The sequence below is a fragment of the Salmo trutta genome, chromosome 34 (assembly GCF_901001165.1).
Source record: "Salmo trutta chromosome 34, fSalTru1.1, whole genome shotgun sequence".
NCBI lineage: Eukaryota > Metazoa > Chordata > Actinopteri > Salmoniformes > Salmonidae > Salmo > Salmo trutta.
Window position 1 is genome coordinate 42,020,450 of NC_042990.1, and position 13,342 is coordinate 42,033,791.

General features: G+C 44.8%; 1 protein-coding gene across 1 annotated transcript in view; it reads left to right on the forward strand.

The window, feature by feature from the left end:
* The window catches only part of LOC115173255 (CUB and sushi domain-containing protein 2), a gene marked incomplete in the record, with an annotated part of 501,741 nt that overhangs the window by 310,024 nt on the left and 178,375 nt on the right, over window positions 1-13,342 (forward strand). Inside the window, 3 exon segments of the mRNA XM_029731172.1 lie at window positions 1,457-1,573; window positions 3,241-3,450; window positions 6,337-6,525. Of these exon segments, the coding sequence (XP_029587032.1) occupies window positions 1,457-1,573; window positions 3,241-3,450; window positions 6,337-6,525 (516 nt within the window).

Consider the following 13,342-nt stretch of genomic DNA (forward strand, 5'->3'; position numbering starts at 1 on the left):
TATCCCTCTCTCCATATCTCTCTCTCTCTCTCTCTCTCCCTCTATCCATATCCCTCTCTCCATATCTCCCTCTCTCTCTCTGTCTCTGTCTCTCTCTCTCTCTCTCTCTCTCTCCCTCTATCCATATCCCTCTCTCCATATCTCCCTCTCTCTCTCTCTCTCTGTCTCTGTCTCTCTCTCTCTCTCTCTCTCTCCCTCTATCCATATCCCTCTCTCCATATCTCCCTCTCTCTCGTGCTCTCGTATTCCCTTTAAGCCCTGTTTCTTCGCTTCAATCAAAGTGACATTTGAATCAATCAGTGGTTTAAGCTCAAAGAACGCTGTGATGGAGAGAGGGAGTAGAGACGCAGGAGAGCAGAGTAGAGAGAGGGTAAAGAGATGTTTCTCATCCCTCTGATATGGGAATTGGACATTGTAGACTACCAGGTGCTTTTCGAGACCTTTGATTGTTTAGAGAGCTGTATTGTAGACTACCAGGTGCTTGAGAGACCTTTGATGGTTTAGAGAGCTGTATCGTAGACTACCAAGGTGCTTGAGAGACCTTTGATTGTTTAGAGAGCTGTATCGTAGGCTACCAAGGTGCTTGAGAGACCCTTTGATGGTTTAGAGAGCTGTATCGTAGGCTACCAAGGTGCTTGAGAGACCCTTTGATTGTTTAGAGAACTGTATCGTAGGCTACCAAGGTGCTTGAGAGACCTTTGATTGTTTAGAGAGCTGTATTGTAGACTACCAAGGTGCTTGATATACCTTTGATTGTTTAGAGAGCTGTATTGTAGACTACCAAGGTGCTTGATATACCTTTGATTGTTTAGAGAGCTGTATTGTAGACTACCAAGGTGCTTGATATACCTTTGATTGTTTAGAGAGCTGTATTGTAGGCTACCAAGGTGCTTGATATACCTTTGATTGTTTAGAGAGCTGTATTGTAGACTACCAAGGTGCTTGAGAGACCTTTGATGGTTTAGAGAGCTGTATTGTAGACTACCAAGGTGCTTGAGAGACCCTTTGATTGTTTAGAGAGCTGTATTGTAGACTACCAAGGTGCTTGAGAGACCTTTGATTGTTTAGAGAGCTGTATTGTAGACTACCAAGGTGCTTGAGAGACCTTTGATGGTTTAGAGAGCTGTATTGTAGGGTATTTAGAGTGGAATTAACCTATTTCATATTCTTGCTCCTGCTGTGTCAATTTATTAAAAGCAAACGCATAATTATTTTTTTTGTATGTGTGTTTTTCATGATATAAAAAAATACTATATTTTCAAGGCCAGTGCTAGCAGAAGCTCTCCACATATGCAAAACAAATCATTCATTTGAACAAAGATTGTCTGTGAGGAGTCGCCATGATTGTAGCTTTCCATGCCAATAGATGGTAATTATTACGAATAAGCACCACTTTTTTGGGGTTGTAATGGTTTATTCCCCCACCCATCTCCCTTCTCTCTATGCCTCGGTCCAGCCCAATGTGGAGGAATCCAGGGGGAGATGGAAGGCATGATCCTTAGCCCTGGTTTCCCTGGCAACTACCCTAGCAACAGTGACTGTACCTGGAGAATCTACCTGGCTGTGGGATACGGTGAGAGAGAAGCCGTGATTGTTGCACAGTACTCCACAATACCAGAGGAACAGCAATAGAACAAGAGAAATTAGAACAACAACTGTTGTTGTTAGTCTCTGGTTATCTGTTTCTGTCTCTAACCCTTACCTATGTTCCTGAGGTTACCTGTTTCTGTCTCTAACCCTTACCTGTGTTCCTGAGGTTACCTGTTTCTGTCTCTAACCCTTACCTGTGTTCCTGAGGTTACCTGTTTCTGTCTCTAACCCTTACCTGTGTTCCTGAGGTACCTGTTTCTGTCTCTAACCTTTACCTGTGTTCCTGAGGTTATCTGTTTCTGTCTCTAACCCTTACCTGTGTTCCTGAGGTTACCTGTTTCTGTCTCTAACCCTTACCTGTGTTCCTGAGTTTACCTGTTTCTGTCTCTAACCCTTACCTGTGTTCCTGAGGTTACCTGTTTCTGTCTCTAACCCTTACCTGTGTTCCTGAGGTTATCTGTTTCTGTCTCTAACCCTTACCTGTGTTCCTGAGGTTACCTGTTTCTGTTTCTAACCCTTACCTGTGTTCCTGAGGTACCTGTTTCTGTCTCTAACCATTACCTGTGTTCCTGAGGTTATCTGTTTCTGTCTCTAACCCTTACCTGTGTTCCTGAGGTTATCAGTTTCTGTCTCTAACCCTTACCTGTGTTCCTGAGGTTACCTGTTTCTGTTTCTAACCCTTACCTGTGTTCCTGAGGTACCTGTTTCTGTCTCTAACCATTACCTGTGTTCCTGAGGTTATCTGTTTCTGTCTCTAACCCTTACCTGTGTTCCTGAGGTACCTGTTTCTGTCTCTAACCCTTACCTGTGTTCCTGAGGTTACCTGTTTCTGTCTCTAACCCTTACCTGTGTTCCTGAGGTTACCTGTTTCTGTCTCTAACCCTTACCTGTGTTCCTGAGGTTACCTGTTTCTGTCTCTAACCCTTACCTGTGTTCCTGAGGTTACCTGTTTCTGTCTCTAACCCTTACCTGTGTTCCTGAGGTTATCTGTTTCTGTCTCTAACCCTTACCTGTGTTCCTGAGGTTACCTGTTTCTGTCTCTAACCCTTACCTGTGTTCCTGAGGTTACCTGTCTCTAACCCTTACCTGTGTTCCTGAGGTTACCTGTTTCTGTCTCTAACCATTACCTGTGTTCCTGAGGTTATCTGTTTCTGTCTCTAACCCTTACCTGTGTTCCTGAGGTTATCTGTTTCTGTCTCTAACCCTTACCTGTGTTCCTGAGGTTACCTGTTTCTGTTTCTAACCCTTACCTGTGTTCCTGAGGTTACCTGTTTCTGTCTCTAACCCTTACCTGTGTTCCTGAGGTTACCTGTGTCTGTCTCTAACCCTTACCTGTGTTCCTGAGGTTACCTGTGTCTGTCTCTAACCCTTACCTGTGTTCCTGAGGTTACCTGTTTCTGTCTCTAACCCTTACCTGTGTTCCTGAGGTTACCTGTGTCTGTCTCTAACCCTTACCTGTGTTCCTGAGGTTACCTGTCTCTGACCCTTACCTGTGTTCCTGAGGTTACCTGTGTCTGTTTCTGTCTCTAACCCTTACCTGTGTTCCTGAGGTTACCTGTGTCTGTTTCTGTCTCTAACCCTTACCTGTGTTCCTGAGGTTACCTGTGTCTGTTTCTGTCTCTAACCCTTACCTGTGTTCCTTCACCCCAGGAGCCCACGTCCAGTTCTTAAACTTCTCCACCGAGGCCAACCATGACTTCCTGGAGATTCGGAACGGCCCCCTGGATACCAGCACTGTGATTGGTCGATTTAGTGGACAGGATGTCCCGCCCTCCCTGCTCACCACTTCCCACGAGACCACAGTGTATTTCCATAGCGACCACTCCCAGAACAGGCCAGGCTTCAGGTTTGAGTACCAGGGTAAGAGATTGATGAAGATACTGTCATGGAAGGGTGTGCCTCATGCATTTCAGGTTGATTTTCAATAGAATAGACAGGTTCCGTCTATAATTCTGAATTTAGACAGTGCCTGTTTTTTTTCCCGTCGTTTGGGATTGAGGCACACTGCTTGGTCAAATACTGACATCTGAAAACATCTCACTAACATTTTTAAATTTTCTACATTTTAGTCATTTATCAGACGCTCTTATCCAGAGCAACTCACAGTAGTGAATGCATACATTTCATTTTCATTTCAAGCATTTTTTTTTGTACTGGCCCCCCCCATGGGAATCGAACCCACAACGCTGGCGTTGCACACACCATGCTCTACTAACTGAGCCACAGGGAAGGCTAACTTAACTTGGAGTGAACTATTCCTGTGAAACTACAACTACGTAGCTCTCCACCTGTCTGACTCATTTTGTAATGTCCCTGAATATATCTTATACAAATTACCTCCACAACAACGTCATAAGAGAATAAACAGTCGCCTAACTCGTAAACGCAACAACAACAACAAAATAATAAATTAATTTTGATCCATGGATTTGTCTTTACATCAGTAGTATTTCACTGCTTACTGATCTTGGACGTTAACCTGTCATAGGCTGCGGTCTTTAAAACACTTCAAAAAGACACACCCTCGTCTACTTTACCCTCGCCTTATGCCCCTCGGGGGAAATCCCCGTCGCCATCTTGTAGGGCGGTCCAAATGATTAGCCAAGCAAGGGAAGTTTACAACGTAGGCCCCTCAGCACTCGTTTTTAGTCGTCTTTGTGAGTGTACAGTTATGTTCACATCCGGTGAATGAAACTCCCCCATAATTCAATTCATGAAGATTGTACATCCGCTAAGAAAAGTCAGCGAAAAACTTCAAAACAACATCAATGGAGAAGTCAACATGCAAGTAAGTAAAAACAAATGCAAATAATTTAGAAATTGTTCTACTAATGACGACACAAACACATCTCATAAAAAGTAAATATGTTTTTGTTTGATTATCTTTTGGAAATTGTAGAAATAGACAACAGAAACCCCTCCCTCCTGCTCCACCCCCAGAGAAACCCCTCCCTCCTGTCTCCACCCCCAGAGAAACCCCTCCCTCCTGTCTCCACCCCCAGAGAAACCCCTCCCTCCTGTCCCCACCCCCAGAAACACCTCCCTCCTGTCTCCACCCCCAGAGAAACCCCTCCCTCCTGTATCCACCCCCAGAAACCCCTCCCTCCTGTCTCCACCCCCAGAGAAACCCCTCCCTCTTGTCTCCACCCCCAGAGAAACCCCTTCCTCCTTTCTCCACCCCAGAGAAACCCCTCCCTCCTGTCTCCAACCCCAGAAACCCCTCCCTCCTGTCTCCACCCCCAGAAACCCCTCCCTCCTGTCTCCACCCCCAGAAACCCCTCCCTCCTGTCTCCACCCCCAGAGAAACCCCTCCCTCCTGTCTCCACACCCAGAGAAACCCCTCCCTCCTGTCTCCACCCCCAGAGAAACCCCTCCCTCCTATCTCAGCCCCCTAGAAAACAGAAAGGAAAAACCTTTGTCTGCTGAGCTACGGCACAAAGGTGCTTAACTTGATGTTGTGAATCAGTGAATGAGCGTTACAATGGAAGGAAGCTTCTATCTGGCATCTCCAGAATGATGTGCACATTTTCATGTAAACAAAACATTATATTTAGAAATGCCCCCTTTTTGCAATGCTTTACTTATCTCTCGCAAAGGATGATCCAGAAAAATCTATTTAGTTAGTCATCTTGCTTTTGTATCTGATGAGAAATTAACAGTTTGATGACTGCATCAAACTCAGTTAGTAGCTGAGGAACCCAATTCAGCATATTTATTCACTTTTTCTCTCCCAAGAATAACTTTATGATTGAAGAGAAACTGAGAGATGAAGGGAGAGAGAGAGAGAGAGAGAGAGAGAGAGAGAGAGAGAGAGAGAGAGAGAGAGAGAGAGAGAGAGAGAGAGAGAGAGAGGTAGAGAGGTAGAGAGAGGTAGAGAAATGAAGCCATTTCACTCTGCTGCTGCAAATGTCTGGGTAGAATATTCAGACATCCTGATATATTAGTTACAGCCTCACAGCGATGTGTTACCGGATCTGGGCTCGGGACTGCAGAGAAACCCAGCAGGGAGGTGGAAACTGCACACAGCTGGCGGTCATTCCGTGCCTTCCCCACTGGTTGCCAATGGAGGCGGCCATTCCGTGTCTACTGCACTGTCCGCCAACGGAGGCGGCCATTCCGTGTCATTCTCAGTAAACAACATTCTCATGAACAAAATGTTTCCTTCTCTTGTCTATGTCTCTCTCATAACAGAATGCATTATGCTCAGCTTCTTCCTGGTTCTGTATTGACAGTATTAAGATCACAGAATAAAACACTCCAAGACTATAGTATAAAATGTCTGCAGAGAAAGTGTTATGCAGCTTTTCTTCTCCTGTTTGACTGCTCTGTTTCTGTCTCTCTTTCCCATCTCTATCCTTCCCTCTTCCATTTGTCTCTCTTTCCCATCGCTATTCCTCCCTCCATCTTCCCTTTGTCTCTCTCTCTCATGTCTATTCCACCCTCTTCCCTGTGTCTCTCTCTCCCATCTCTATTCCACCGTCTTCCCTGTGTCTCTCTCTCCCATCTCAATTCCACCCTCTTCCCTCTGTTCCTCTCTCTCATCTCTATTCCACCCTCTGTCTCATCTCTATTCCTCCCCCCCTCTTCCCTCTGGATCTCTCTCCCATCTCTATTCCACCCTCTTCTCTCTGTCTCGTCTCCATTCTTCCCTCGGTCTCTCTCTCTCTCATCTGTACTCCTCCATTCCCTCCTCCCTCTGTTTCTTTCTCCCATCTCTATATTCCTCCCACTTCCCTCCCTCCCCAGCCTATGAGCTTAATGAGTGTCTGGACCCAGAACCGTTCCGTTACGGAGCGGTGGTGGGGGCAGGCTACAACGTGGGCCAGTCCATTGCCTTCGAGTGCCTCCCCGGCTACCAGCTAATGGGACATTCCATCCTGACCTGCGAACACGGGACCACACGCAACTGGGACCACCCCTTCCCTCGCTGTGAAGGTAACACACTACAGACTCTAATTCTGATTCGCTAGCGCCAAACCATAATAACACCCTCATTGGTCCAATTACTTCCTGTACTACTTTGAAATGAACCACACTCCATTACTGGACCTAAGAGATTTTTCAGTGGAATCAATACCAATGCCAAGGAGATAGGGAACAAGATGGAGAGAGGGAACGCCAAGGAGATAGGGAACAAGTTGGAGAGAGAGAGAGAGAGAGAGAGAGAGAGAGAGAGAGAGAGAGAGAGAGGGAGAGAGAGAGAGAGAGAGAGAGAGAGAGAGAGAGAGAGAGAGAGAGAGAGAGAGAGAGAGAGAGAGTCTGACTGACTGACTGACTGACTGACTGACTGACTGACTGACTGACTGACTGACTGACTGACTGACTGACTGACTGACTGACTGACTGACTGTTTTACCCACTTCATATGTATATACTGTAATCTCCTGGGTAATCTTCAGAGAGAGAGAGAGAATAACCAGAGAATAATGAGTCATATTGTGTGTCCCAACATATGTGCATTTATGTACACACCCACGTCTGTGCCTGTGCTTCCACATCCATCCAGGATACACCAGCCCATCCCCAGATCTCCTGTGATGATATCTAATTAAATTGGCTTTAATGTAGGTGATAGAACAACAGAGAGACAGAGAGAACATCCACAAAGCTGTGAACGATCTGAGAGACAAGGCAAGAAGGGCCTTTTATGCCATCAAAAGGAACATAAAATTCAACATAGCAATTAGGATCTGCCAATTGCCCTTTATGGTTGTCTGGAGGTCTGGGGTCCGCTCACCAACCAAGAATTCACAACATGGGACAGACACCAAATTGAGACTTTGCATGTAGAATTTTCCAAAAATATCCTCTATGTACAATGTAAAACACCAAATAATGCATGCAGAGCAGAATTAGGCCGATACCCGCTAATAATCAAAATCCAGAAAAGAGACGTTAAATTCTACAACCACCTAAATTCAAGTCTCCAATGTAAAGCCCTTCAAAACCAAGAGCTGAGCCCAGAAACAAACAAACAAACAAAAAACGAAACAAAATCACAAAAGCCGACTAAATTGCTATCTGGCCATAAACAGAGAATATGAATTGGCTGATTATCTCTACTCTGTCAGAGATATGAAGCAGAGACAGATCCTTACCAAGTACAGGCTGAGTGACCACCTGGCAGAGACAGATCCTTACCAAGTACAGGCTGAGTGACCACCTGGCTGATTATCTCTACTCTGTTCAGAGATATGAAGCAGAGACATATCCTTACCAAGTACAGGCTGAGTGACCACCTGGCAGAGACAGATCCTTACCAAGTACAGGCTGAGTGACCACCTGGCTGATTATCTCTACTCTGTTCAGAGATATGAAGCAGAGACATATCCTTACCAAGTACAGGCTGAGTGACCACCTGGCAGAGACAGATCCTTACCAAGTACAGGCTGAGTGACCACCTGGCAGAGACAGATCCTTACCAAGTACAGGCTGAGTGACCACCTGGCAGAGACAGATCCTTACCAAGTACAGGCTGAGTGACCACCTGGCAGAGACAGATCCTTACCAAGTACAGGCTGAGTGACCATGACTATCCAGAGTGGAGCTCGTAATGTAGAAAACATTACGGGGAGGTAGAAAACAGAGATGCACAATATTCTTCTCCAAGAGATACATTATTTGCAGAATGAATAAAGGTTTTCCAAATTGTATCTTTATTAAAGCCAAGAGGAAAAAACAAAACAAACCAAAAAAGGCTCCTCTTTGTAGCCAAGTATGTATTAGCCTGTCAATAGCATGAACAACACAGAATAATAACATCTGCTTAGCAAACAGTAACTTACCTATTATTAGTATTCCAAAGAGCAGGGTGATGATGAAGGTATTAGTTTAATTATGGTAGTGATGGTGGTGTTAGTGGTAATGATTAGGGTTTGTGACGGTCATTACATTTTTTTCAGTCGGTTATTGGCATGTAAAAGCACGTCGGTCTCACTGTAATCAACCGTTAATTACCCACAAGGCCGTTTACCATCTCCAGGCGCTCGCCTTTGGAACATCTACATTTAAAAAAAAATATTTAAATGTACACAATAAATCCATGATTTATTTTAGTCAGATCTAATGAAACATTATGATATGAAGAAAATGTATTTCAGAAAAATACAGAATATGACTTGGTCTACTGTATGTTATCTGGCTATGCTCCATGCCATGGGCTATAGGCTTGTTCATTTAGCTAACAGGATATGATTATAAATCCAGTGCCATTATTTTAAATTATTTCATTTTATAGTAAGAAGAACATAATTGAACTTAACTTAATAAAATAGAAAGGATATTTTATTTTTATCCATTAGGACCTGATGGAGGGACGATAGAGCCCTGAGTACCAGGTCATTAGGACCTGATGGAGGGACAGTAGAGAGCTGAGTACCAGGCCATTAGGACCTGATGGAGGGACAGTAGAGAGCTGAGTACCAGGCCATTAGGACCTGATGGAGGGACAGTAGAGAGCTGAGTACCAGGCCATTAGGACCTGATGAAGGGACAATAGAGCCCTGAGTACCAGGCCATTAGGACCTGATGGAGGGACAGTAGAGCCCTGAGTACCAGGCCATTAGGACCCGATGGAGGGACAATAGAGCCCTGAGTACCAGGTCATTAGGACCCGATGGAGGGACAATAGAGCCCTGAGTACCGGGCCATTAGGCCCTGATGGAGGGACAATAGAGCCCTGAGTACCAGGCCATTAGGACCTGATGGAGGGACAATAGAGCCCTGAGTACCAGGCCATTAGGACCTGATGGAGGGACAATAGAGCCCTGAGTACCAGGCCATTAGGACCTGATGGAGGGACAATAGAGCCCTGAGTACCAGGCCATTAGGACCTGATGGAGGGACAATAGAGCCCTGAGTACCAGGCCATTAGGACCTGATGGAGGGACAATAGAGCCCTGAGTACCAGGTCATTAGGACCCGATGGAGGGACAATAGAGCTCTGAGTACCAGGTCATTAGGACCCGATGGAGGGACAATAGAGCCCTGAGTACCAGGTCATTAGGACCCGATGGAGGGACAATAGAGCCCTGAGTACCAGGTCATTAGGACCCGATGGAGGGACAATAGAGCCCTGAGTACCAGACCATTAGGACCCGATGGAGGGACAATAGAGCCCTGAGTACCAGGCCATTAGGACCCGATGGAGGGACAATAGAGCCCTGAGTACCAGGTCATTAGGACCCGATGGAGGGACAATAGAGCCCTGAGTACCAGGTCATTAGGACCCGATGGAGGGACAATAGAGCTCTGAGTTCCAGGCCATTAGGACCTGATGGAGGGACAATAGAGCCCTGAGTACAAGGCCATTAGGACCTGATGGAGGGACAATAGAGCCCTGAGTACCAGGCCATTAGGACCTGATGGAGGGACAATAGAGCCCTGAGTACCAGGCCATTAGGACCTGATGGAGGGACAATAGAGCCCTGAGTACCAGGCCATTAGGACCTGATGGAGGGACAATAGAGCCCTGAGTACCAGGCCATTAAGACCTGGTGGAGGGACAATAGAGCCCTGAGTACCAGGTCATTAGGACCTGATGGAGGGACAATAGAGCCCTGAGTACCAGGCCATTAGGACCTGTTTGTGGGACAATAGAGCCCTGAGTACCAGGCCATTGGGACCTTATGGAGGGACAATAGATCCCTGAGTAGTAGTAGTAATATTAGTAGTAGTAGTAGTAATATTAGTAGTAGTAATATTAGTAGTAGTAGTAGTAGTAGTAGTAGTAGTAGTAATACTAGTAGTAGTAGTAGTAGTAATATTAGTAGTAGTAATAATATTAGTAGTAGTAATATTAGTAGTAGTAGTAGTAGTAATAATAGTAGTAGTGGTTGTAATAGTAGTAGTAGTAGTAGTAGTAATAATAGTAGTAGTGGTTGTAATAGTAGTAGTAGTAGTAGTAGTAGTAGTAGTAATATTAGAAGTAGTAGTAGTGGTAGTAATATTAGTAGTAGTAGTAGTAGCAGTAGTAATATTAGTAGTAGTGGTAGTAGTAGTAGTAGGAGCAGTAGTAATATTAGTAGTAGTGGTAGTAGTAGAATTAGGAGCAGTAGTAATATTAGTAGTAGTAGGAGCAGTAGTATATTAGTAATAATAGTAGTAGTAGTAGTAATAATGATGATGGTAGTTGACGCTGGAGGAGATGGCTGCCATTTTACGGTCCCTTAACCAATAGTGCTATTGTGTGTGTTTTTTCACATTATTTGTAACTTCTTTTGTACATAATGTTTCTGCCACGTTGTCTTATGACCGAACAGAGCTTCTAGATATCAGGACAGCGATCACTCACCTCGTACTAGAGGAACACTTTTTATTTATTGTGTCGGACGGGAAGGATTTACTTCAGACGCCCAACGAGGACCTCATTTGCAGCAGATAGAGACGGACATATCGGAGACATAGGTCTGGGTGCCTTGCCATCCGATGGTGAGTGGGTCTATGTCTCCCTTTACCATCGGTCCTATTAGGCGTAGTGGTCTATGTATATTTGTAAACAACAGCTGGTGCTAAGGGTAGGTAACAAAACATCCAACGTGTTGATACTCAGGGGTGCGTGCTCTGTCCCCTCTTGTTCACTCACGACTGCATGGCCAGGCACGACTCCAACACCATCATCAAATTTGCTGATGACACAACAGTGGTAGGCTTGATCACCGACAATGTTGAGACAGTCTATAGGGAGGAAGTCAGAGACCTGCCCGTGTGGTGCCAGGACAACAACCTCTCCCTCAACGTGATCAAGACAAAGGAGATCATTGTGGACTACAGGAAAAGGAGGAACGAGCACGCCCCCATTCTCATCGACGGGGCTGTAGTGGAGCAGGTTGAGAGCTTCAAGTTTCTTGGTGTCCACTTCCTGGGGTTCATTAACTACTGAATATGCAGCAGCTACTCTTCCTAGGGTCCATTAACTAATGAATATGCAGCAGCTACTCTTCCAAGGGTCCATTAACTAATGAATATGCAGCAGCTACTCTTCCTGGGGTTCATTAACTACTGAATATGCAGCAGCTACTCTTCCTGGGGTTCATTAACTACTGAATATGCAGCAGCCACTCTTCCTAGGGTCCATTAACTACTGAATATGCAGCAGCTACTCTTCCTGGGGTTCATTAACTACTGAACATGCAGCAGCTACTCTTCCTGGGGTTCATTAACTACTGAACATGCAGCAGCTACTCTTCCTGGGGTCCATTAACTACTGAATATACAGCAGCTATTCTTCCTGGGGTCCACATAAAACATACAAATACATGACAAAGGTCAGAACAGTTATATGGAAGAACAACATAAGATATTACATTACATTATTATAAAACAAATATACATATATACATCAGGGCGGCAGGGTAGCCTAGTGGTTAGAGCGTTGGACTAGTAACCGAAAGGCTGCAAGTTTAAATCCCCGAGCTGACAAGGTACAAATCTGTCGTTCTGCCCCTGAACAAGGCAGTTCAGGGGCAGTTCCTAGGCCGTCGTTGAAAATAAGAATTTGTTCTTAACTGCCTAGTTAAATAAAGATAAAATAAATATATAGGAAAGACACCAAGAGACAACACATTTTGTTTTACACACTATTCGTATATGCATATTCAGATTCTTAGAAACAGTTAAATTAGATACTTTGAAAGAGGAGAGGCACTGTGATACAATCCCTTTTTTTGTCTGTGTTTTTAATTAAACTTTGCTTTTTTTGCTGGAGTAACCTCTGGTGGCAGAACATTCCATTATGACACATTAAATCTGTTTTTGGTTTGGGTGCCCGTGAAGAAACCCATAGAGGCATGTCTGGTGGGGTATGCATGTCTGTTTGAAGTGTATGCAAGTAGATTTTACAAGTGGTTAGGCATTTTCAAAAACACACTAAAAATTGAGAACAGTAACGGCCCAGGGGAACTGCCCTGAGGGATACCACACTGATGTTAGAGAAGATTCCAACTCTGAGTTCTATTGGATGAGTCTCCAACTATGTGATGGGAGGTGATCTAAATCCATAACAAGTTTTTTTTATAACAAATTATAATCAATAACATTAAAGGCCAATGTGACCCATGTGACTCAGTTGGTAGACCAACAGCTTTTAACACCAGGGTTGTTGGTTTCGATTCCCACAGGGGGACCAGTGAGAAAATCTATGCACTCACTACAGAAAGTGGCTAACACATTACTGCTCCAACTATCACCTTATTATGCAATTATTTTAGCCAATCATCAGTCATCTGAGTTAGTGTATAAGGGCGAGGCCCAGATGCAGACACGGGAGGCAGATGGTTTGAGTCTTTGATATTTATTAATCAATCCAAAAGGAGTAGGCAAGAGAATGTTCGTGGACACGCAAAAGGTCAAAACCAGTTCAGAGTCCAGGAGGAACAGAGTGGCAGGCAGGTTCGAGGTCAAGGCAGGCAGATATGGAGTCCAGAAAACAGGCGAGGGTCAAAAACCAGGAGGAATAGCAAAAAGAGAATAGAAGCAGGAGTACAGGAACACACGCTGGTTGACTTGAAAGACACACAAGACGAACTGGTACAGAGAGACAGGAAACACAGGATAAATACACAGAGAGACAGGAAACACAGGGATAAATACACTGGTACAGAGAGACAGGAAACACAGGGATAAATACACTGGGGCAGAGAGACAGGAAACACAGGGATAAATACACTGGTACAGAGAGACAGGAAACACAGGGATAAATACACTGGGACAGAGTGACAGAAAACACAGGGATAAATACACTGGGCAGAGAGAC